The sequence below is a fragment of the Tachyglossus aculeatus genome, unplaced genomic scaffold (genome assembly GCF_015852505.1).
Source record: "Tachyglossus aculeatus isolate mTacAcu1 unplaced genomic scaffold, mTacAcu1.pri scaffold_164_arrow_ctg1, whole genome shotgun sequence".
NCBI classification, from domain to species: Eukaryota; Metazoa; Chordata; class Mammalia; order Monotremata; family Tachyglossidae; genus Tachyglossus; species Tachyglossus aculeatus.
In genome coordinates, this window is record NW_024044887.1 from 332,083 (window position 1) to 353,553 (window position 21,471).

The window sequence follows — 21,471 nt, forward strand, 5'->3', positions numbered from 1 at the left end:
TTGGGAACTCCACCTCTCTCCAATCAATCAATCAATCAATCAATCAATCGTATTTATTGAGCGCTTACTGTGTGCAGAGCACTGTACTAAGCGCTTGGGAAGTACAAATTGGCATCACATAGAGACAGTCCCTACCCAACAGTGGGCTCACAGTCTAAAAGGGGGAGACAGAGAACAGAACCAAACATACCAACAAAATAAAATAAGTAGGATAGAAATGTACAAGCAAAATAAATAAATAAATAGAGTAATAAATATGTACAACCATATATACATATATACAGGTGCTGTGGGGAAGGGAAGGAAGTAAGACGGGGGGATGGAGAGGGGGACGAGGGGGAGAGGAAAGAAGGGGCTCAGTCTGGGAAGGCCTCCTGGAGGAGGTGAGCTCTCAGCAGGGCCTTGAAGGGAGGAAGACAGCTAGCTTGGCGGATGGCCAGAAGGAGGGCATTCCAGGCCTGGGGGATGACGTGGGCCGGGGGTCGATGGCGGGACAGGCAAGAGCGAGGTACAGTGAGGAGATTAGTGGTGGAGGAGCGGAGGGTGCGGGCTGGGCAGTAGAAGGAGAGAAGGGAGGTGAGGTAGGAGGGGGCGAGGTGATGGACAGCCTTGAAGCCCAGGGTGAGGAGTTTCTGCTTGATGCGCAGATTGATCGGTAGCCACTGGAGGTTTTTGAGGGGGGAGTAATATGTCCAGAGCGTTTCTGGACAAAGATAATCCGGGCAGCAGCATGAAGTATGGATTGAAGTGGAGAGAGACACGAGGATGGGAGATCAGAGAGAAGGCTAGTGCAGTAGTCCAGACGGGATAGGATGAGAGCTTGAATTAGCAGGGTAGCAGTTTGGATGGAGAGGAAAGGGCGGATCTTGGCAATGTTGTGGAGCTGAGACCGGCAGGTTTTGGTGACGGCTTGGATGTGAGGGGTGAATGAGAGAGCAGAGTCGAGGATGACACCAAGGTTTCGGGCTTGTGAGACGGGAAGGATGGTAGTGCCGTCAACGGAGATGGGAAAGTCAGGGAGAGGACAAGGTTTGGGAGGGAAGACAAGGAGCTCAGTCTTCGACATGTTGAGCTTTAGGTGGCGGGCGGACATCCAGATGGAGATGTCCTGAAGGCAGGAGGAGATGCGAGCCTGGAGGGAGGGGGAGAGAGCAGGGGCAGAGATGTAGATCTGGTTGTCATCAGCGTAGAGATGATAGTTGAAGCCGTGGGAGCGAATGAGGTCACCAAGGGAGTGAGTGTAGATTGAGAACAGAAGGGGACCAAGCACTGAACCTTGGGGAACCCCCACAGTAAGAGGATGGGAGGGGGAGGAGGAGCCTGCAAAAGAGACTGAGAAAGAACGACCGGAGAGATAAGAGGAGAACCAGGAGAGGACGGAGTCTGTGAAGCCAAGGTCAGATAACGTGTTGAGGAGAAGGGGGTGGTCCACAGTGTCAAAGGCAGCTGAGAGGTCGAGGAGGATTAGGACAGAGTATGAGCCGTTGGACTTGGCAAGCAGGAGGTCATTGGTGACCTTTGAGAGCGCAGTTTCTGTGGAATGAAGGGGACGGAAGCCAGACTGGAGGGGGTCGAGGAGAGAGTTGTTGTTGAGGAATTCTAGGCAGCGCGTGTAGACAACTCGTTCAAGGAGTTTGGAAAGGAATGGTAGGAGGGATATGGGACGATAACTAGAAGGTGAGGTGGGGTCAAGAGAGGGTTTTTTTAGGATGGGAGAGACATGGGCATGTTTGAAGGCAGAGGGGAAGGAACCAGTGGAGAGTGAGCGGTTGAAGATGGAAGTTAAGGAGGGGAGAAGGGATGGAGCGAGAGATTTCATAAGATGAGAGGGAATGGGGTCAGAAGCACAGGTGGCCGGAGTAGCACTTGAGAGGAGGGAGGAGAGTTCCTCTGAGAATACCGCTGGGAAGGATGGGAGAGTAGCAGAGAGTGTTGAGAGCCGGGGGGATGGAGAAAGGGGGGAAGAGACTTTGGGGAGGTCGGACCTGATGGATTTAATTTTGTTAATGAAGTAGGAGGCCAGATCGTTGGGGGTGAGGGAAGGAGGAGGGGGAGGAACCGGGGGCCTGAGAAGGGAGTTGAATGTACGGAAGAGCTGGCGGGGGTGATGGGCATGGGTGTCAATAAGGGAGGAGAAATAGTTTTGTCTGGCAGAAGAGAGGGCTGAGTTAAGGCAGGAAAGGATAAACTTGAAGTGAACGAGGTTGGCATGGTGTTTAGACTTTCGCCAGCAGCGTTCGGCAGCTCGAGCATAAGAGCGAAGGAGGCGGACAGTGGCAGTGATCCAGGGCTGTGGGTTAGTGGTGCGAGAGCGGCGAAGGGAAAGGGGAGCGAGCGAGTCTAGCTGAGTAGAAAGGGTAGAGTTGAGAGCAGTAATCTGATCATCAAGACTGGGTAGAGAGGAGAGGGCGGCGAGGTGGGGTGTGAGGCGCTCCGAAAGATGGGTGGGGTCCAGAGAGCGGAGGTCTCCATCCCCCAACCCAAGCTTGCACACCCTTCTTCCCATCTCTGGAACTTGGGGCCGGGCTGGCTGCAGGCACGGACATGCAGAGCTTGACTGGAAGGGCCCACACAGGACGACCCCCCCTTCCTTTCCCTCCCCCGACCCAAGGTCTTTGGCTCCAAGATCACATTTGCGGTGGGGGTACTGGGGTGCGCTGATCGAGACTGTGTCACTGTTGTTCTGCTCCTAAAGCTGTCAATTCACTTGCAGCGTATTGAACCCTGGGACCGTAAGGGGGCAAGGCAGTGTGGGGGCAGGAAGGGGGGCTGAACACAGAGGGGATGTAGAGGGGATTGGTTGGTTCATGCTCTTTCAGAGCTCTGTGGAATTGGAGGTGGGGATTAGTGACAATCTAGTGTGGAGGGGGAGGAAGTGGGGGAGTGACAGGGCTCCAGGCTGTGAGCTCCTTTGTATCCTATTTTGCATAGACTGACTGACAGCCCCAGTCTCAGCTGGGAAAAGGCAATCACTGGATCCTCACAATCTCCCAGTCTAACTCCCCTTCCCTCCGAATCTGGTGGAAACATGTGCCACTAACCCCGGCTCCCTTCTCTACCCTACCTCCCCAGTCCTAGCTTCCCTGAAGCCACCCACAAGTCCTCGGTCTGGAGGGAAGAAACTGAGGAAGAGCCCTTAGCTGCCCTGGATGTCCCAATCATTGACACATGGCTTATAACAGTGCTTTGCACATAGTAAGAGCTTAACAAATGCCATTATTATTATTATTATTATTATTATTATTATTATTATTATTATTATTATGGGTCCACTCCTTGCTCCTCTTACTAATTAACCCATAATCCATCCAGCCTCATTTCCTTAGAGACTCCATTGATTTCTCTCTCTCTCTCTCTTCCTCCTTCCCTCCCTCCCAAGCCAAACTGAGCCTTCTTCCCTTCCATTTTCTCTGATTTATCCCCTTTACTTGTCCTTTTCCACTTCACCCCCCTGCCCTGCTACTGAGGTATGCCAGAATCATTCATTCCTTCATTCAATCGTATTTATTGAGCCCTTACTGTGTGCGGAGCACTGTACTAAGTGCTTGGGAGAGTTCAACACAACAATTTAAAAAGACACATTCCCTGCCCACAAAGAGCCATCCAAACCCCACTGCTCATTCTCTGATGGCTCATTCCCTTCAAGCACATTCATGCCTCTTTTATCCTAAAAACACCTCATGACCCTCCAGCTGTGACCCCATCTCACTCCTCCCATTACTGACCAAACTCCTCCAATGAGTTGTATACACCCACTACCTCCTCTTCCTTTCCTCCAATTCTCTCCTTGACCTTCTACAATCTGGTTTCCTCCCTCTTTGCTCCATCGAGAAGCAGTGTGGCCTAGTGGAAAAAGAACAGGCCTGGGTGTTAGAGGACCTGGGTTCTAATTTAGGCTTTGCCACTTGCCTGCTATGTGACCTTGGGTAAGTCACTTACCTTCTCACTGCCTCAGATTCCTCAATCTCTAGCCTGCAAACTCACCCTCTAGACTGCAAGCTCATTGTGGGCAGGGAATGTGTCTGTTTATTGTTATAATGTACTCTCCCAAGCACTTAGTACAGTGCTCTGCACACAGTAAGTGCTCAATAAATACGATTGATGGAATGAATGAAGGGATTTGATACACGCTCCCCCTCCTACTTAGACTGCCCCATGCAGGACAGGGACTATGACCTGATTAACTTGTATCTACCCCAGTGCTTAGAACAGTGCTTGACACAGAGTTAAGTGCTTAATAAATATCACGGTTTGAGACCGCTTTCTCCCAGGTCACCAAGGACCTCTTACTTACCAAGTATCAGGGACTCTATTTCCCCTCCTAATCTTCCTCAACCTCTTGACTGCCTTAGACACTGTGGCCCACTCCCTTCTCTTGCAAACACTAACCTTAGTTTCTCCGACACAATCTCCTCATAGTTCTCCTACCTCTCTGTCTGCTCCTTCTCACTCTCTTTCTCAGGTTCTTTCTCTGCTTCCCACCACCTAACACTGGGTGTCCTTCAGGGGTCTGTCTGGGTCCCCTTCTATTCCCAATCCATACCCACTCCCTTGGGGAGCTCATCCACTCCTACAGCTTCAACTACCACCCCTATTTCAGACGGCTCTCAGATCTACCTCTCTCCCCCTCTGCAAATCTTGTATTTTCTCTACTTCCAGGACATCTGCACAAGGGTGTACTGCCAGAACCTCAAGCTTCAATTTGTCGATAACTGAACACCTCATCTTCCCTCCCAAATCCTCTCCTCCACCCAACTTTCCCATCACATGTCTTCCCACTCCTTAAGAACATCCAATTGTTGTCCATCCACCTCTGCATCCAACAGAAACTCCTTACATCAACTTTAAAGCACTTAATCAGCTCTCCTCCTCCTACCTCACCTCCCTGATTTCCCACTACAATCGATTGATTGAAATACTATGGCACAGGCACCATCTACCAGCCTCATGGATCCCCGCATTCCAAGACCTGAGAGCAGCCCAGTGGGGCCGGAAAGATTCCAAATTAGTTCTCTCTGACTCGTTAGTTCTGCGTATCCTGCCCTCCCCTGTTCATGCCCAGCTCTGTCCCACTAGTTGTCCCCCAGAAGCCATGCTTCCTTTTTCATGTGACTTCAAAATGAAAAGTTGGTATCTATGCCCAGTGGCAAGTCCTGCGAAGGCTGAGGGCTTTCAAGCTCCCCCAACTGCCCCATCTCCTCCCACCTACCTGCTCTTCTCCCCTGCTCCCCTCCCAGTCCTGCTCTCCCAGACAAGCTCCAGCCACTGCACCTCTGCCTCTGAACTCCTGTCCTTTCCAATCCCCCTACTCGGCACACCCTCCCTTCTCTTCCACTCCACTCCACACCAGCCCCTGACTCTGTCCCTCACCTCCTCCGAAACTGCAACACTCACCCATGGGAAAGTCCCCAGGCTCCCAGCATCTGGCAATATTCACTGCAACCCTTAATGTGGGAAGCCAGAACTGTAATGGGCTATGAACAGCTGTGCTGGGTTCTGTACCTAGATCTGTTTCTGTATTTTTCATCTGGGTTTGCCCTGCCTCCTCTCCCTCACTGCCCCATCACCGCCTTCCCATGGAGAGCACAGGGTGAAGGGAGAGAAGGCCTGTCATCTGATACACGCACACACATGCCTATCCCTTTGTACTTAAGAGGCCACTGATGGTGAAGTTTATCGGTGTGGGGTTGACTAAAAGGCAAATTCGGGACACACAATGCCAAGCACACTTCAAATGTTGTGCTGTCATGTTTGATATTTGTAGCGCCTGGCACTGTTTTTAGTTTTGCCACCTAGTCTCTTGATCCTTACAAAGCTTCTGATCAAAAAGAGCCACTCCTTTCTCACTTGCCATGCTGGTCTATCCACATAATTGACTCCTAGTTTTCAATGGAGATGCAGCGTAGTCTCAGGCTTAGTTGGCTGCTGCCAAGTGTGGCCTCTGGAACCCCCGCTCCATTTTAAGTAAGACCCCTTTCATCCTGGACCTTTTCCTTTCCAGTTCTCTACTCCTCCACGCCCTAACTGAAACATGGATGTCGCCGGACGACACAGTCTCTTCTGCTGCTCTCTGCAGTGCAGGCCTCTTCTTCTCCCACTCCCCCAGACTCACCGGAAAAGGAGGAGGTGTCGGTTTCCTTCTCGCCCCCCAATGTCGCTTTCACACTATCCCTCCTCCCCCTTCCCTTTCCTTCCCTTCCTTTGAAGCCCACATCATTCGCCTCTACCACCCCCTCCAGATTCTTGTAGCCGTCATCTACCGCCCTCCCGGCCCCACTTCCAACTTCTTTAACGACTTTGACCCCTTCCTCACCTTCCTCCTCTCCTTCTCCAAGCCCACTCTGATCCTCGGAGACTTCAATATCCACATGGATATCCCTAACGACTCCTCTGCCGCCCGCCTTCTATCTCTCCTTGACGCTGCCAACCTCTTCCTCCACCCCACCTCGCCCACTCACCAACTTGGTCATACCCTCGACCTCATCATCTCCTACCGCTGCACTGTGTCCACCCTCACCAACTCTGTAATCCCTCTCTCTGATCATAATCTTCTCACCTGCCTCCTCACTCACACTCCTTTCCCCTGTAAATCCGTATTACTCCCTCACAGAGATCTCCGCTCTCTGGACCCCACCCATCTTTCGGAGCGCCTCACACCCCACCTCGCCGCCCTCTCCTCTCTACCCAGTTTTGATGATCAGATTACTGCTCTCAACTCCACCCTCTCTACTCAGCTAGACTCACTTGCTCCCCTTTCCCTTCGCCGCTCTCGCACCACTAACCCACAGCCCTGGATCACTGCCACTGTCCGCCTCCTTCGCTCTTATGCTCGAGCTGCCGAACGCTGCTGGCGAAAGTCTAAACACCATGCCAACCTCGTTCACTTCACGTTTATCCTTTCCTGCCTTAACTCAGCCCTCTCTTCTGCCAGACAAAACTATTTCTCCTCCCTTATTGACACCCATGCCCATCACCCCCGCCAGCTCTTCCGTACATTCAACTCCCTTCTCAGGCCCCCGGTTCCTCCCCCTCCTCCTTCCCTCACCCCCAACGATCTGGCCTCCTACTTCATTAACAAAATTAAATCCATCAGGTCCGACCTCCCCAAAGTCTCTTCCCCCCTTTCTCCATCCCCCCGGCTCTCAACACTCTCTGCTACTCTCCCATCCTTCCCAGCGGTATCCTCAGAGGAACTCTCCTCCCTCCTCTCAAGTGCTACTCCGGCCACCTGTGCTTCTGACCCCATTCCCTCTCATCTTATGAAATCTCTCGCTCCATCCCTTCTCCCCTCCTTAACTACCATCTTCAACCGCTCACTCTCCACTGGTTCCTTCCCCTCTGCCTTCAAACATGCCCATGTCTCTCCCATCCTAAAAAAACCCACTCTTGACCCCACCTCACCTTCTAGTTATCGTCCCATATCCCTCCTACCATTCCTTTCCAAACTCCATGAACGAGTTGTCTACACGCGCTGCCTAGAATTCCTCAACAACAACTCTCTCCTCGACCCCCTCCAGTCTGGCTTCCGTCCCCTTCATTCCACGGAAACTGCGCTCTCAAAGGTCACCAATGACCTCCTGCTTGCCAAATCCAACGGCTCATATTCTGTCCTAATCCTCCTCAACCTCTCAGCTGCCTTTGACACTGTGGACCACCCCCTTCTCCTCAACACGTTATCTGACCTTGGCTTCACAGACTCCGTCCTCTCCTGGTTCTCCTCTTATCTCTCCGGTCGTTCTTTCTCAGTCTCTTTTGCAGGCTCCTCCTTCCCCTCCCATCCTCTTACTGTGGGGGTTCCCCAAGGTTAAGTGCTTGGTCCCCTTCTGTTCTCAATCTACACTCACTCCCTTGGTGACCTCATTCGCTCCCACGGCTTCAACTATCATCTCTACGCTGATGACACCCAGATCTACATCTCTTCCCCTGCTCTCTCCCCCTCCCTCCGGGCTCGCATCTCCTCCTGCCTTCAGAACATCTCCATCTGGATGTCCGCCCGCCACCTAAAGCTCAACATGTCGAAGACTGAACTCCTTGTCTTCCCTCCCAAACCTTGTCCTCTCCCTGACTTTCCCATCTCTGTTGACGGCACTACCATCCTTCCCATCTCACAAGCCCACAACCTTGGTGTCATCCTCGACTCCGCTCTCTCATTCACCCCTCACATCCAAGCCGTCACCAAAACCTGCCGGTCTCAGCTCCGCAACATTGCCAAGATCCGCCCTTTCCTCTCCATCCAAACTGCTACCCTGCTCATTCAAGCTCTCATCCTATCCCGCCTGGACTACTGCACCAGCCTTCTCTCTGATCTCCCATCCTCGTTCTCTCTCCACTTCAATCCATACTTCATGCTGCTGCCCGGATTATCTTTGTCCAGAAACGCTCTGGGCATATTACTCCCCTCCTCAAAAATCTCCAGTGGCTACCAATCAATCTGCGCATCAGGCAGAAACTCCTCACCCTGGGCTTCAAGGCTCTCCATCACCTCGCCCCCTCCTACCTCACCTCCCTTCTCTCCTTCTACTGCCCAGCCCGCAACCTCCGCTCCTCCACCACTAATCTCCTCACTGTACCTCGTTCTCGCCTGTCCCGCCGTCGACCCCCGGCCCACGTCATCCCCCGGGCCTGGAATGCCCTCCCTCTGCCCATCCGCCAAGCTAGCTCTCTTCCTCCCTTCAAGGCCCTGCTGAGAGCTCACCTCCTCCAGGAGACCTTCCCAGACTGAGCCCCTTCCCTCCTCTCCCCCTCGTCCCCCTCTCCATCCCCCCATCTTACCTCCTTCTCTTCCCCACAGCACCTGTATATATGTATATATGGTTGTACATATTTATTACTCTATTTATTTATTTATTTATTTATTTTACTTGTACATTTCTATCCTATTTATTTTATTTTGTTGGTATGTTTGGTTCTGTTCTCTGTCTCCCCCTTTTAGACTGTGAGCCCACTGTTGGGTAGGGACTGCCTCTATGTGTTGCCAGTTTGTACTTCCCAAGCGCTTAGTACAGTGCTCTGCACATAGTAAGCGCTCAATAAATACGATTGATTGATTGATTGATCGATAGTTTTACCAGGTCCTTTAAAATCATTTCCTCTGCCCTCCTTGCTTTCAGTTTCCCAATATCAGCTCTCCATCCAGCAGCTGTTTGGGTATCCTGCTGTTGCTCATTGTCCTCCCATGTCCCACCCAGCGGAGCTTTGTTGAGGTAAGCATGGCTGCAACGCCAAGAGACTGACTTTGTTTGGAAACTTCATTGTCTGTGATGCTGTCTTGCCATTTGTTGCCGAGTGTAGCCCGTAGAAGACGCTGGTGGAACAGCTCAAGGGGCCGGATGCGATGTCTGTGTGTTGTCCAGGTCTTACAGCCGAGGAGACGGTGGGATTGCACTACAGCTCTGTCGACCTTTGGTTTGGTCTGGAGCAGATACTAGGCCGTCGCTACACTCGGTCTGACAGTTCTGGTTATCTTGATTCATTTTTCTACTTACGTGTCTACTGTGGCATCGTTGGTCGGCGTGTTGCCTAGGTAACAGAATTTTGTGACCGCGGTTAGCTCTGTGCTGTCAAAATGAATTTTTGGTCATGTGTATGGCTTCCCTGGTGCAGGCTGGTACATCACCTCAGTCTTCTTTAGACTGATCTTCATCCCATTATGCCTGGTTGATTTGGCCAAGCAGTTTTCAATCATTAGCACGACTTCTTGGGTGTGTGCCTCCACAGCAATTCTTGAATGACTATCTCTAAAACTTTGGTTGATGCCCAAAGCTTATTGAGGTGGGAGAGCTTCCCAGAGGTCCTAACATCTGGCCGGTCACACCGTCATGAAACGGTCTTGGAACCTTGATGATGGGACTCTGACCGTGGAGGTCTTGGATAAAGTGTGGTCGCTGCGTCTCTCCTGGATGGTTCAATTATTCATCTTGTTGGAGGGAGGGAGGGGACTGACTCAGATGAGCTCTCGAGGTCCCTCCCTACTCTGCCCTGGAACTCGCCAACACGCTAAGTGATCCTGGATCCTGATGGCTGGTTTCAAAGCCCCAGGTCCCTGGTGATGGTGCAGGGGGTGGAGGGGCGGGGACAGTGACGGAAATCCAAGGACCCCCAGTGTGTCTGCTCCTCCGCTCTCCTTCAACCCCACGAAATGGCTGAGCAGAGAAGCCTGGGACCAGTCATACTGCTGGGAGCACTGAGCTCTGGGATCTGCCACCTCACGCAGCCTGCAAACCCTCTTTTCTGTCCCTCGTGAATCCGAATTCTGGTTCAATTGAGTGCCAGGATTTTGGAGATGGAGGTTGCCATAGAAACCAAAGTCCTTAATTAGTAGCGGTAGCTATAATAGTGACAGTGATGTCGATGATGAAGATGATACCAAAATTTTCACCTCATCCTGGTGCCCGTGAGGAGAGCTTCAGCTGGGCCACCTAATCCCTCTCACCCTGCCCAAGCCTTCATTGGCCATGCCTAAATAGAGGAGAAGGGGTGAATTCCCTGCTTCCCAGGTGAGAAAACCGAGGCCCAGAGTTTAAGGGGCTTGCCCAAAGTCACAGAGAAGGCAGTAGAATGCATGTCTCCTGCCGCCTAGCACCGCCGCCCCTAAAGTAAAAAGGAGCCCCGTCCTGCCCCCCGCCCGTGGGGGGTGGGAAAGGGGGCAGCCCTGTAAGGATGTCTACTTTGTCTGTCTTTGCAGATTCGATGTCCTGAGCAGCCCGCTCTAAGATGAAGCTATGGAAGTTGACAGCTGTCTTCTCCATGATCTGCAGCTCCATGCTGTCCGTCTGGGTGTGTAGAGACACATTTCGCACTGGCCGACAACTCAGCTCCGCTCGGCCTCCCGCCAACCGGGGAGGCATCCGCAGATCCCCCCGGGCCCTGGACCACTGGAGACCCCTGATCTCTCAGTGTAAGAACCCCAGGGGGCCTCCTTCCCTGCAGCTGGGGCCTGTCCGCCCCTGAGGGACATCCAGGCCTGCTCCAGCGTAGCCCTCCGACCCCTGCCTGACCCCTGGGGAGGTAGGGGGTGGAACACTGGGCGTCAGAGAGCTGGCGACCATGACTTCCCTTTCCCTGTCACTGCACCTATACGTTCCCGCGTCCGGTGCGGATGCCCGACCCGCTGCCAGTCCTGGATTCCCGTTCATGCCCCGCCCGAAAGAGCATGATCCCGGAAGTCAGAGGACCTGGGTTCTAATCCCAGCTCTGCCACTTGTCTGCTGTGTGACCTTGGGCAAGTCACTTAACTTCTCTGTGCCTCAGTTCGCTCATCTGCAAAATGGGGATTCTATGCCTGTTCTCTCTCCTACTTAGAGTGTGAGCCTATGTGGGACCTGTTCATCTTGTCCCTACCCCAGCGTTTAGTATTGTGCTGGGTTCATAGTAAGCACTTAACAAATATTCTTCTTATTATTATTATTATTTTCATTCTCCAGCCCCCACCAGGACAGAGTTATCTGCCTCTGCCCAGGGAGGGAAAGCCTGAGCAGGGGTAGCGGAAGTAGTGGTGGTAACGGGCAACCCCGCCCTGGGCTCCCACTCCCCCCGCCTGCTAAGCAGGGGGATGAGGGAGAGGGCCTCATCCATCGCTCTGAGAAGGCCTTGCTGCTCCCCCTGCATAAAGCCCAGGGAGCTCTGAAGGGCACATAGGCCAGGTTTCCCTGTCGCTCAGTGCAGATCCCAAATGAAGTCAAAATGTGAAATATATAACCTCCTCCCCACAACCCTGGGTAACGTCCAGTCTTCTGGCAGTCACCATGCCGCCAACTGCACCAGAGAATCAACTGAACACAAATAAACTCACTCTCTCTGGCTCCTGGTCCCCCGGCCCCAGACCCCCTCCCGGGAATCCAGCCCACGGGCCCAGGGGCTCTTGGTCCCATAAAGGGAAGGGAGAGCAGGAATCCCACACTTCGGTCCAGAGCCCTGCCAAGGGGGAGGCGGTGGGGGCAGGTCCTGACCTTGCCATATGCTAGATGTTCCTGAATTGGGGATGGAGGCTAGGCACTACCTGTGGGGTTGTACTGAAATGGGACATAAGAGTTGAGGAAAATCTTTGAACATCCTGTCCCCAGCCTGATTGCTCAGTGTATTCAGTTGAGATCAGAATCCACTGAATGCCGTCAGGAGGCAGAGTCCCCATAACCAGGGCTGGCTGGCTGGCTGTCACCGATACCTGCTGATGGGGCTGGGAGTCATCAGGGAATTGGTTGCCCTGACCGCCCTGGGCTAACTGACTGGCTGGCTGCTGTTGCCATCTGCTTCTCTCAGGAGCCCAGCCTGGGATTTACAGTTGGGGGATGCAATCGTCCAGGGCCCCCAGCTCCTCCTCCCCCTCCCACCTCCCAAGCTGGGCCCTTCGCTGCCTCACCTGTGCTGTGTGGCTGCGGCCTGTGCCCAAGTCCAATCCAGCCTCTGGTCTTTGCAAGGTGAGTAGCCCATCTGGAAACCACGTGCCCGAGCAGAAGCCACGAGCCTCCCGGCCGAACCCGCTCCGGCCCAGACGGGACGTCCTCCAGAGGGGTCCTCCCCTGGGTCGACCTGGGTCTCTGTGGAAGCTAAGCCAGAGTCGGCTGTTTACCCAGCTGGAGGAGGGTGTGAACAGGAAGGGGAGCCACGGATGGGTCACAGAGGGCAGAGAAGGGGCCAGGGAGCGCTCATCTGACCCGCAGAGCCACGCAGAGGTTTCCCTTGAGCGTCCAGCTCCAGCCAGGCACCCCGCCCTCTAATTACCTGGGCTTCCCGGAGAGGGGTCCGCAAGTCATTTAGCGGGTGTGTGTGTGGCTGGATGGAAATGTACCATTAGGGAGTTTACAGTCCCTGTGGAGTCTGGAAGCCTAAGAACCTACCGAAATAGTGTGGAGGCTCCAGAGGTCACGTCTCCCATCCTCCTGCCTCCAAACCAGATTGGTCGTTGCCCAATTTAGGGGCAGGGCCAAGGGACAGAGATTTCTAGGGAAGACACTTTCCCTAACCTATTCCAGGGATCGGCAGCCCCTCCCTGCTAGGCAAGTCTTCCTGATGTCTAGCAGGTATCCTTTCTGCTGAAAGCTGACACTTCCACCAACGCTGCTGTATCAACCCTTAAGTTCTGTAAGCATTAGTTGCCTGGGTCTGGCCGTCTCGCCAGCGGGGCCATGCTACCTGGATGCTGTTTCCCTCGCCCCACTTCCCCAGTGCCAGCCACTGCTCAGGTCAAGGGGACTCCACCCAGTCCTCTGGCAGGGTTGGAAAAAATAAGTGGCTTAGACTTTTGGGCCTACAGAAGGAGACCAGCCGGGCAAGAAAGACACAGCCCGTGTCCTCGGGGAAAACTTGGGCTAGGGGAGACAGACAGACAAATCCTCCTTCTTGTCCTCTGCATTTGAGCTATTGTGTGTGGCTTAGTGGAAAGAACGTGGGCTTGGGAATCAGAGGGCTTGGGTTCTAATCCCACCTCTGCTACTTGTCTGCTGTGTGACCTTGGGCAAGCCACTTAAATTCTCTGTGCCTCAGTTACCTCATCTGTAAAATGAGGATTAATACTGTGAACCCCATGTGGGACAACCTGATCACCTTGTATCTGCCCCAGTGCTTAGAACAGTGCTTGGCACATAGTAAGTGCTTTACAAATACCATTATTAATATTATTATTATTATTATTGTGTTCACTGCGTTTCCTCCCATCTGGAGTGTCCTCTACTTGCCTCGTCCTCAAGTTCCTTCCTTCTCTCCCTTTCCTCAAACCCTCCCTCCTCCGTGAACCTTTCCTGACTCTGATTATTTGGATCCCTCACTGTGTCCCCTGCATTCAGGTATATAGCTGACACTTTGCCCCATATTTGGGTTTCAGCTATTTGCGCTCTTCTGTTCCTTTTAAGTTCTCTGTCCCTGTCATTGGCACTTTATGTCTACTTGTCCATTTGTGACTTTATGTTGTTGTGCCGAGAATCAGCGAGTGAGACCCAAGTAGAAATTTAGAAGTGGATTTTATTAGCGCGCGCGGCTGCAAGGGGCCAGGGACCCAGATCAAGCAGCCCTGATCCCATTCTCACTGCGTCTTTTATTCAGTTACAGCAACATGGGAGGGAGCATTTAGGAATTTCAGGAATCCAATTAGGACCAACAGGATGCTGTAAATTCTCTGTTTTTACTGCCTTGTAAAGGTTGTTGTTATCTGCCATATGGCCTTGTATAGATAGGTGTGTAAATTCTGTTATCTTCTGTTGTCACTGTCTTGTCAGGATGTCATCTGACATAGGACCTTACATAGATAAGTGTTACTTGTTTAATGGCCTTGAAGACATCTGTTGCAGACAATACAAAAAGGAATTGTTCTCTCAGCCTGCACAAAATGGAGTCAATCATGTCAAGTCCGCTAGTGGACAACAGGGATGGCTTTTGTCAGGCAGGTCAGGGTGGGGGAGGCCTTGGTTAGGCAGGTTTTGTGGCGGGAAGTTTTTGCGGGCATTCTTCTTCCGTGAAGAAGGGTGTACAAAGGGATGGGAGGAAGGGATGGGAAAACAAAATGGATATCAGACAAACTCGATCACAACAATGTCTGTCCCATCTCCCCTATCAGCCTCTCCTCCCTCTGTCCCTGCCCCCAGCCTCCAGGCCAGGACTCTGCCCACAGTGATGGAACAACGAACATGTCCCTGTCATAGGATGATTCCATGAAAGTGTTGAGGGGGATAGCTTGTTGCTTTCCCATGGCCAGACAAACGTGTCCAGAGGGGCCCAGCCCACTAGTGGATCTGATGGTTTGATATTTTTAAATCTTCTCACCTTTAAGGGACTTAAGAAACACGTCCACTGATGTCCCAGGGGCAGATTTCAAGAGACATTCTCCCACCTGTGAGGGATAGGTCTGCCCTGAGCCAGGGGGAAGGACAGGATGCCCTTTGACATCTGGAGAACCCTCCTCCTGCTTTCCCTCCTGCACACCTACCCCCAACCCCCCAGCTCTGGAAATCTATAATTGAAACTCTGCATGCCTGCACACCTGAAGCCCAACGGAACTCATGCCTGAGCATGTCCCCAGGGAAAACGGAAAAGGAATTGTCAGTGTAATTATTCGTTCATCCGATCGTATTTACTGAGTGCTTACTGTGTGCAGGCAGTGTACTAAGCGCTAGGAAAGTATGATTCAGCTATAGAGAGAGACAATCCCTGCCCACAATGAGTTTATAGTCTAGAAGAGATTAGGGATTAGGGATTTTATCAACTGGAGAGGTCATCTCATCCATTCCCCTGCCTCTGGGCTGATTGAGCCCCCTCCCTTTTGGGATCCCCTGCTATTCAGCCCCTTCCCAGCTTCCTGTGTGCAGAGGAGCCAAGTATCCCTCGTCTGAGTGAGATTTCGCTCTCCTTTTCCAAGTCTCCCCCTCCCCACCCCCATCCCTCTCCTGGGTTACAGCAGTGGTTGCAGCCTGTTTAAATAAGGGATTTTAAATCCCACTCATAATGCTTTTGACATCGCTCTCATTTAAAGTGTCACAGCCAAAGAGAACCTGGAGGCAGAAGGGAAAGGAGAGAGAAAGAGAGAGAAAAGAAGAGGGAGAGAGAGGAAAAGGAGACAGGGAGAGGGGGAAAAGAGGCAGGAAGAAGTGGGCAGGGAGAGAGGGAGAGAAAAGCTAGGAAGAAACAGAGGTACAGCTACTTATAAATCAATCAATCACATTTATTGAGCATTTGCTGTGTGCAGAGCTTTCATTCATTCATTCAGTTGTATTTATTAAGCGCTTACTGTGTGCAGGGCACTGTACTAAGCTCTTGGGAAAGTAGAATACAACAATAAACAGTGACACTCCCTACCCACAATGAGCTCACAGTCTCGAGGACTGTACTAAGCCTTTGGGAGAGTATGAAGACAGGGAAGTAGAGGCAGAGAGGGGGGAGTCAGGGTTAGAAGCAGGGAGGGAGACAAGAAAGATGAAGGTGAACCAGGTATAGAGGCATGAAGAGAGGAACAGAGGAAAAGCACGGAGTGTTGAAGACAGAGAGATGGAGAAAGCCAGAAAAAGGGAGATAATAATAATAATAGCATTTATTAAGCGCATTATGTGCAAAGCACTGTTCTAAGCGCTGGGGAGGTTACAAAGTGATCAGGTTGTCCCACGGTGGGCTCGCAGTCTTCATCCCCATTTTACAGATGAGGGAACTGAGGCCCGGCGCTTAGAACAGTGCTTTATATATAGTAAGCGCTTAACAAATACCATTATTATTATCATTATTATTAAGTGAATTGCCCAAAGTCACACAGCTGACAATTGGCAGAGCAGGGGTTTGAACCCATGACCTCTGACTCCAAAGGCTGGGCTCTTTCCACTGAGCCATGCTGCTTCTCATAATGGAGATGGAGAGAGTTGGTGCCAGAGAACTTCTATCATCCAGGCTTGCGCCCTGTGGGTCCTAGAGAGCTCCGCACACCAGGCAGAAGATGGGTTCCGGCCCCACGGGCAGGGAGTTGTGCTGATGCTGGGTGGGTCCGCGAGGTTTTGACCCCTCCCCGGATTCCTCTGCCCCCTGGGCACATTTTTCCTTTGCTCTGAAATCCAGGTGAGCCTTCCAGGAAAAATGTAATCCCAGGATTTCCTCCCTGTCACTTCTTAAATCATGAAAGCAGAGTTTCCCAGCAGTCACCTGGTCTCCAACTCCCCTTATCCCCGCTCCCTGGTCTTCTAATCCCTTGGCTCCTGCCCTAGGGGAGCTGCGCTGAACTTAATTACCTAGTAAAAGTGAACTCTGAGGCCTGAGAACATAAAAGCTGCCATTCCCTACTCAGGCTCCCCTCCCCTGCCCCAGGGTCCATCCTGAAAGCAGCACCAGGATGCTCAGAGGGACTGTTTAGTTGTAGTCTGCCTGGACCTCTCATCTCTGCCCCCATCTCTATGGTTAAGGATGGGTCATCCCACACCCCCGACTTTCTCCTCAACCCTAACATTCCCATTAGGGACCCATTATGGACCACTTGATGGATTTAACCAAACCCCTCGAATTTTCATATCTATTTGGTTTGGCTTTCTGTAAGAACGGATTTCCCTGCTGGTTGAAGATGTTGGGGGAAGGCCACCAGCCCCCTTCCCCTCCACCCCCGGCCCCAACCCCAGTTCCCCAACCTGGCTTGGGACAGACTCCCACCCCTCAGCAAACACCCCTTGCCCTCTGCCTCCCTCCATTGTCCAAATGCTTAACCTAAAGAGGCTGAACCCTCATCCAAACCCAGGACCCAGTGTGTCTCTCTGCCCGTGGTCCTCAGGGGAATTAGAAAAGAGTCAGGACTGCCTCCAGGCTTCCGGGCTGAAATGGTAGGTCTGGGGGTTGAGATGAATGATGAATAGGGGCTACACTTGAGACAGTGTCTTCACAGACACATCCTGCCTCTGGCTGCTCCTGGACCCCTATGGGAGGAGGTGGTCAGAAATACTGCTGTATCTTTTCACGGATAGGCGGGGGCCTGTGTATGCTGCCCAGGTTGGCCTGTGCTTTACTTTAGGATTTGAAATCTCCTGGTCTGTGTGGCCTGTCTACTCCTCTTGGAGTCCCTAAGTACCAGCTTCTCCCTTCCTTTGATTAGCTGGAGTCTAGAGACAAAGGAAAGGAAAGGAGAATGAAGAAAGGAGAAAGGAAAGCTCCAGGGGGGATGTAGAATCAAATGTCTCTTTCCAAGAAGTTGAGTCCAACTCAGAAGTAGTCGTTACCAGCTTGGTAATGAAAACTCCCTGAGAGCCTCAAGTGGTTTTGCTTCTGGGGAATTTCCCCGTCAATTTTTCACTTGGGAAGTGGGGTTGCCCTTCCTTGAGCAGACTGGAGAAGAGAGGAACGGAGAGGGTCAGTGACTTGCCTAAAGTCCCACAGCAGATCAAGGGCAGAGCCTGGGTCTCCCAACTCTCAGCCCAAAAGGGTTTTGGCCAGTGACCCCATACTGGCTTCCACAGTACTCCTGAGTATCCTTTCCTTTCTTGCCCCCCCGCCTTATAGCCTGTGCATTCCATGATCTATACTGACCTTGCCCCTATGGCCGGCTGCAGATATTGGCTGCCCTGAGGCCCACAGCATAATGCGATGATAGCCAATCAGAAGGTGACCTGAATCCGCCCAAACCCATACTTACATGAACCTAGAACATCAGTAGTAGTAATGACACTTATTGAGCATCTACTGTGTGCAATTCACTGTACTGGGTTCTTGTGAAGTACAAAGCCAGCAAATGACACATTCCCTGCTCACAAGCAGCTTACACTCTAATGGGGGAGTCAGACAAATGAATCTCTCCAGGATGGCTCGTGACCCCACCGCTGTGCTCCAGAGCCTTTGCATTCCCCTCCCCAATCCCTGTGAACATGGCATCATCGCTTCCAACTCTGGTGGGGCTTTTACATTTTCAGTCACTGCTATCCTGTAACCCCCTCTGATAGTGCGCCCTGAGACTGAAGCCAATCTGGGAGAGAGCCCCAGGCCTCCCAGCCCCCCGGGGTACTGAGGCCGATGAGTGTCCTTGATGGTCGACCGCTGGAACCAGATGTGAAACATCTGGAATCTCGCTGGCCCCACAGACACAACAGCCGTGAAAGTGATCACAGAGCTCTGGGCTGGGACACGCGGGAGGCCCGTGGGAGAGAGAAGCCGCACCACTCTCTGTAAATAAAGTGTCTCGGGCGGGCAGGTGGCAAGAAAATCCTCCTGACCTGTTAGCGGAGTGGTGCTCCACAGCTGGGAGTCATCAGCTCACTTCCACCCCACCCCCTTCCCCACAGATCGGAGGGGGTGGGGTTGGGCCTGTCTGGAGAGTGGTGGGGCTCAGGGCTGGGGAGAGTTTGGCATCTGGAAAACCCCGACTGGGGAACCAGGCCTCTGTGGCTGCCCAAGGTCAGCCCAAGTTGTGGGATGAAAATCAGTAACTGTAATGGGATCCGTACCAGCAGGTTGTCCTGAAGGGTGAGCCAACTGGGGCCCTTGCCCTGGGGCCCCAGGTTTTAGGGGCCCTGCCCTTCCCAGTGAGCCGGACTGAGGGATGATGAAGGGTGGGTCAGAGCGGTCGCAGGCTCGCGCCCAAGTCCCAGCATCCCCTTGATGCCGCCACCTCCCTCTGCCGCCCGGCCCAGCAGCAACTGTCCAGAGCTTGGTTCTCTTGAAAGTGCTGGGCATTTGCAGCAATAGCGTCACTACCGAGGCCGGGGAAAAAGGAGTGTGTGTTGCGTGGAGATTAAAGTGCGGAAATTTCATCCTTTAAACTCTCCCCCCAGTCAACAGGGCCCTCACAGCCTCAATTGCCCAGGCCCTGCATCTGTTCCCTCCCCCCACCACACCCCACCCAAACTGTAGGGGCGGTCCTGAATATCTCCAATGTTGATTTAGTGCTACTGCATACAGAGCACTTTATCTGGGTCCTGCTGTATTTAGACCACTGAACTGGGCTCTTAGGGGACATTCAGAAGGAGTAAAATGTGTGATCCTTGCTCTTGAACCTTATAATGATAATAGTGGCTTTTGTTAAACACTTTGCCACGGTGCCAAGCACCGTGCTAGGTTGTGTTCCATCCGGAGCTCCCAGTCTAAGTAGGGGGAGGGAGAACAGGTATTCAATTCCCATTTTGCAGATGAGGAAACCGAGGCCCAGAGAGGTGAAGTTATTTGCCCAAGGTCATTACAACATGCTAATGGAAGAGGCAGTATTAGCACCCAGATCCCCTGAGTTCCGGCTCTGTGCTCTTTCCACTAATGATGGTTTTTGGTATTTGTTAAGCACTTCCTATGTGCAAAGCACTGTTCTAAGCGCCCGGGGGATAAAAGGTGATCAGGTTGTCCCACGTGGGGCTCACAATCTTAAACCCCATTTTACGGATGAGGTAACTCAGGCACAGAGAAGTGAAGTGACTTGCCCAAAGTCACACAGCTGACAATTGGCAGAGCAGGGATTTGAACCCATGACCTCTGACTCCCGAGCCCGGGCTCTTTCCACTGAGCCACGCTACTGCTTCAGTGTCTAATGTGGGGGGCATACCAAGCGACGAATATGCCACAGAGTGAGAGGCTACACACACACACACGCACAAAATCGACACGTGTCAATAAATCAAAACAAAAAATCCGTAATTGTGTGCTGAGTGGCTGATGGAGTGATTAGAACAAGGAGGGGGAGGGGGGCGCCAAATAAATAGTATTGATTGATTGGTATTTATCAAGAGGACTTGTTGGGAGAGGTTTTTCAGAGGGCTTTGAATTTGGAGGAGGCTATGGTTTGGTGAGGCCCAGAGGGGAGGGAGTTCTGAGTTGGGGGAGATAGGAGCAGTGGGCCAGAGGATGGAGAGCGAGGGACAGTGAAGTGCGCTTGGGAAGAGAGGAGACCACGAACCAAGGAAGCGGGGTGGGGTGGGCAAAGAGGGCAGCTAGGGAAGCAGGCTGGGATGGAGACCCCACGAAGTATTTATTCCCGATGCCGGGGTGAGCTGCCTGACATCACTGGCCAGTTGGCGACGATGGTGAGGTCGGGCTGGTTGTGCGGTCAGCAGAGGAGGAGAGGCCGAGTCCCGATCCCTCCGAGGTCTCTTCCGCCCCAGACGCCCCACCGCACTGACCGCCCACCTCGCCCCCCGTTTTCCCCCTGCAGACCGAGCTCTGTTCGAGAGCTACACCGAGGGCGAGATCCGTGAACTCGTCGCCACGCTGGTGGAGCGCTACAGCCCGACCATGAACTCCGGCAGGCACGAGCTGCCCCTCCCGGGCTGGGCCGGGCCGGGGCGCGGCGGAAGCGGGCCCGGGCCCGTCACAAACCCTGCGGGCTGCGGGAACTGGAGGTGAGCGTGAACGAGCTGGGGCTGGGTTACGTGTCGAATGAGACGGTCCTCTTCCGCTACTGCAGCGGCACGTGCGAGACGGCCGTGCGCGTCTACGACCTGGGGTTGCGCCGGCTGCGGGAGCAGCGGCGGGTGCGCAAGGAGAAGGTGCGAGCCCAGCCCTGCTGCCGCCCCCTCGCCTACAACGGGGGCGTCTCCTTCCTGGACTCCAAGAACCGCTACCACACGGTCAGCGAGCTCTCGGCCAAGGAGTGCGGCTGCATGTGACATGGGCCGGGGGCGGCGAAGGAGTTCTGGGGGTGTTGGGCCGAACCTGCCCGGCTCTTGGGCCGCCGGGTCATCTACCTCAGGGGCATGGCTGGACTCCGGCGGGGCTCCCGCTCCCTTCCTCCGTCCGACCCCCAGGTCCAGCGCCACCCGCTTTCTCCCCTTGGGTGGGAGCCCTTGAGGGCCGAGACGCCATGCCGATCGGAAGCCAAGGACTCTGCCTCCTACACGAAGCCTTCCCAGGCTACCTCCTCTCCCACCCCAGGCCGGGGACCCTCGGCAAGCTCGTGTGCAAGGGGGTGGCTCCGCTCTTGCTTTCCGGAGGGCTGTAGCCGGGGCCGTCCAAGAAGGAGGTGGAGGAGGAGGACGGACGGTGCTGTTCCGACGGCCGGTCTGTCGGGCTGGGGAGGGGTGGGGCCCGTAGGCTCTCAGGCCCCGG

General features: G+C 53.3%; 1 protein-coding gene across 1 annotated transcript; it reads left to right on the forward strand.

Moving 5' to 3' along the window:
* The first annotated feature begins 9,109 nt into the window (after nt 1-9,109).
* On the forward strand, nt 9,110-21,032 carry LOC119923261 (neurturin-like). Its single transcript, XM_038742724.1, is given in 4 exon segments — nt 9,110-9,203; nt 10,685-10,897; nt 20,579-20,691; nt 20,694-21,032. Coding segments are annotated over 3 exon segments (636 nt in total). The 5' UTR covers nt 9,110-9,203; nt 10,685-10,713.
* Nucleotides 21,033-21,471: the final 439 nt, after the last annotated feature.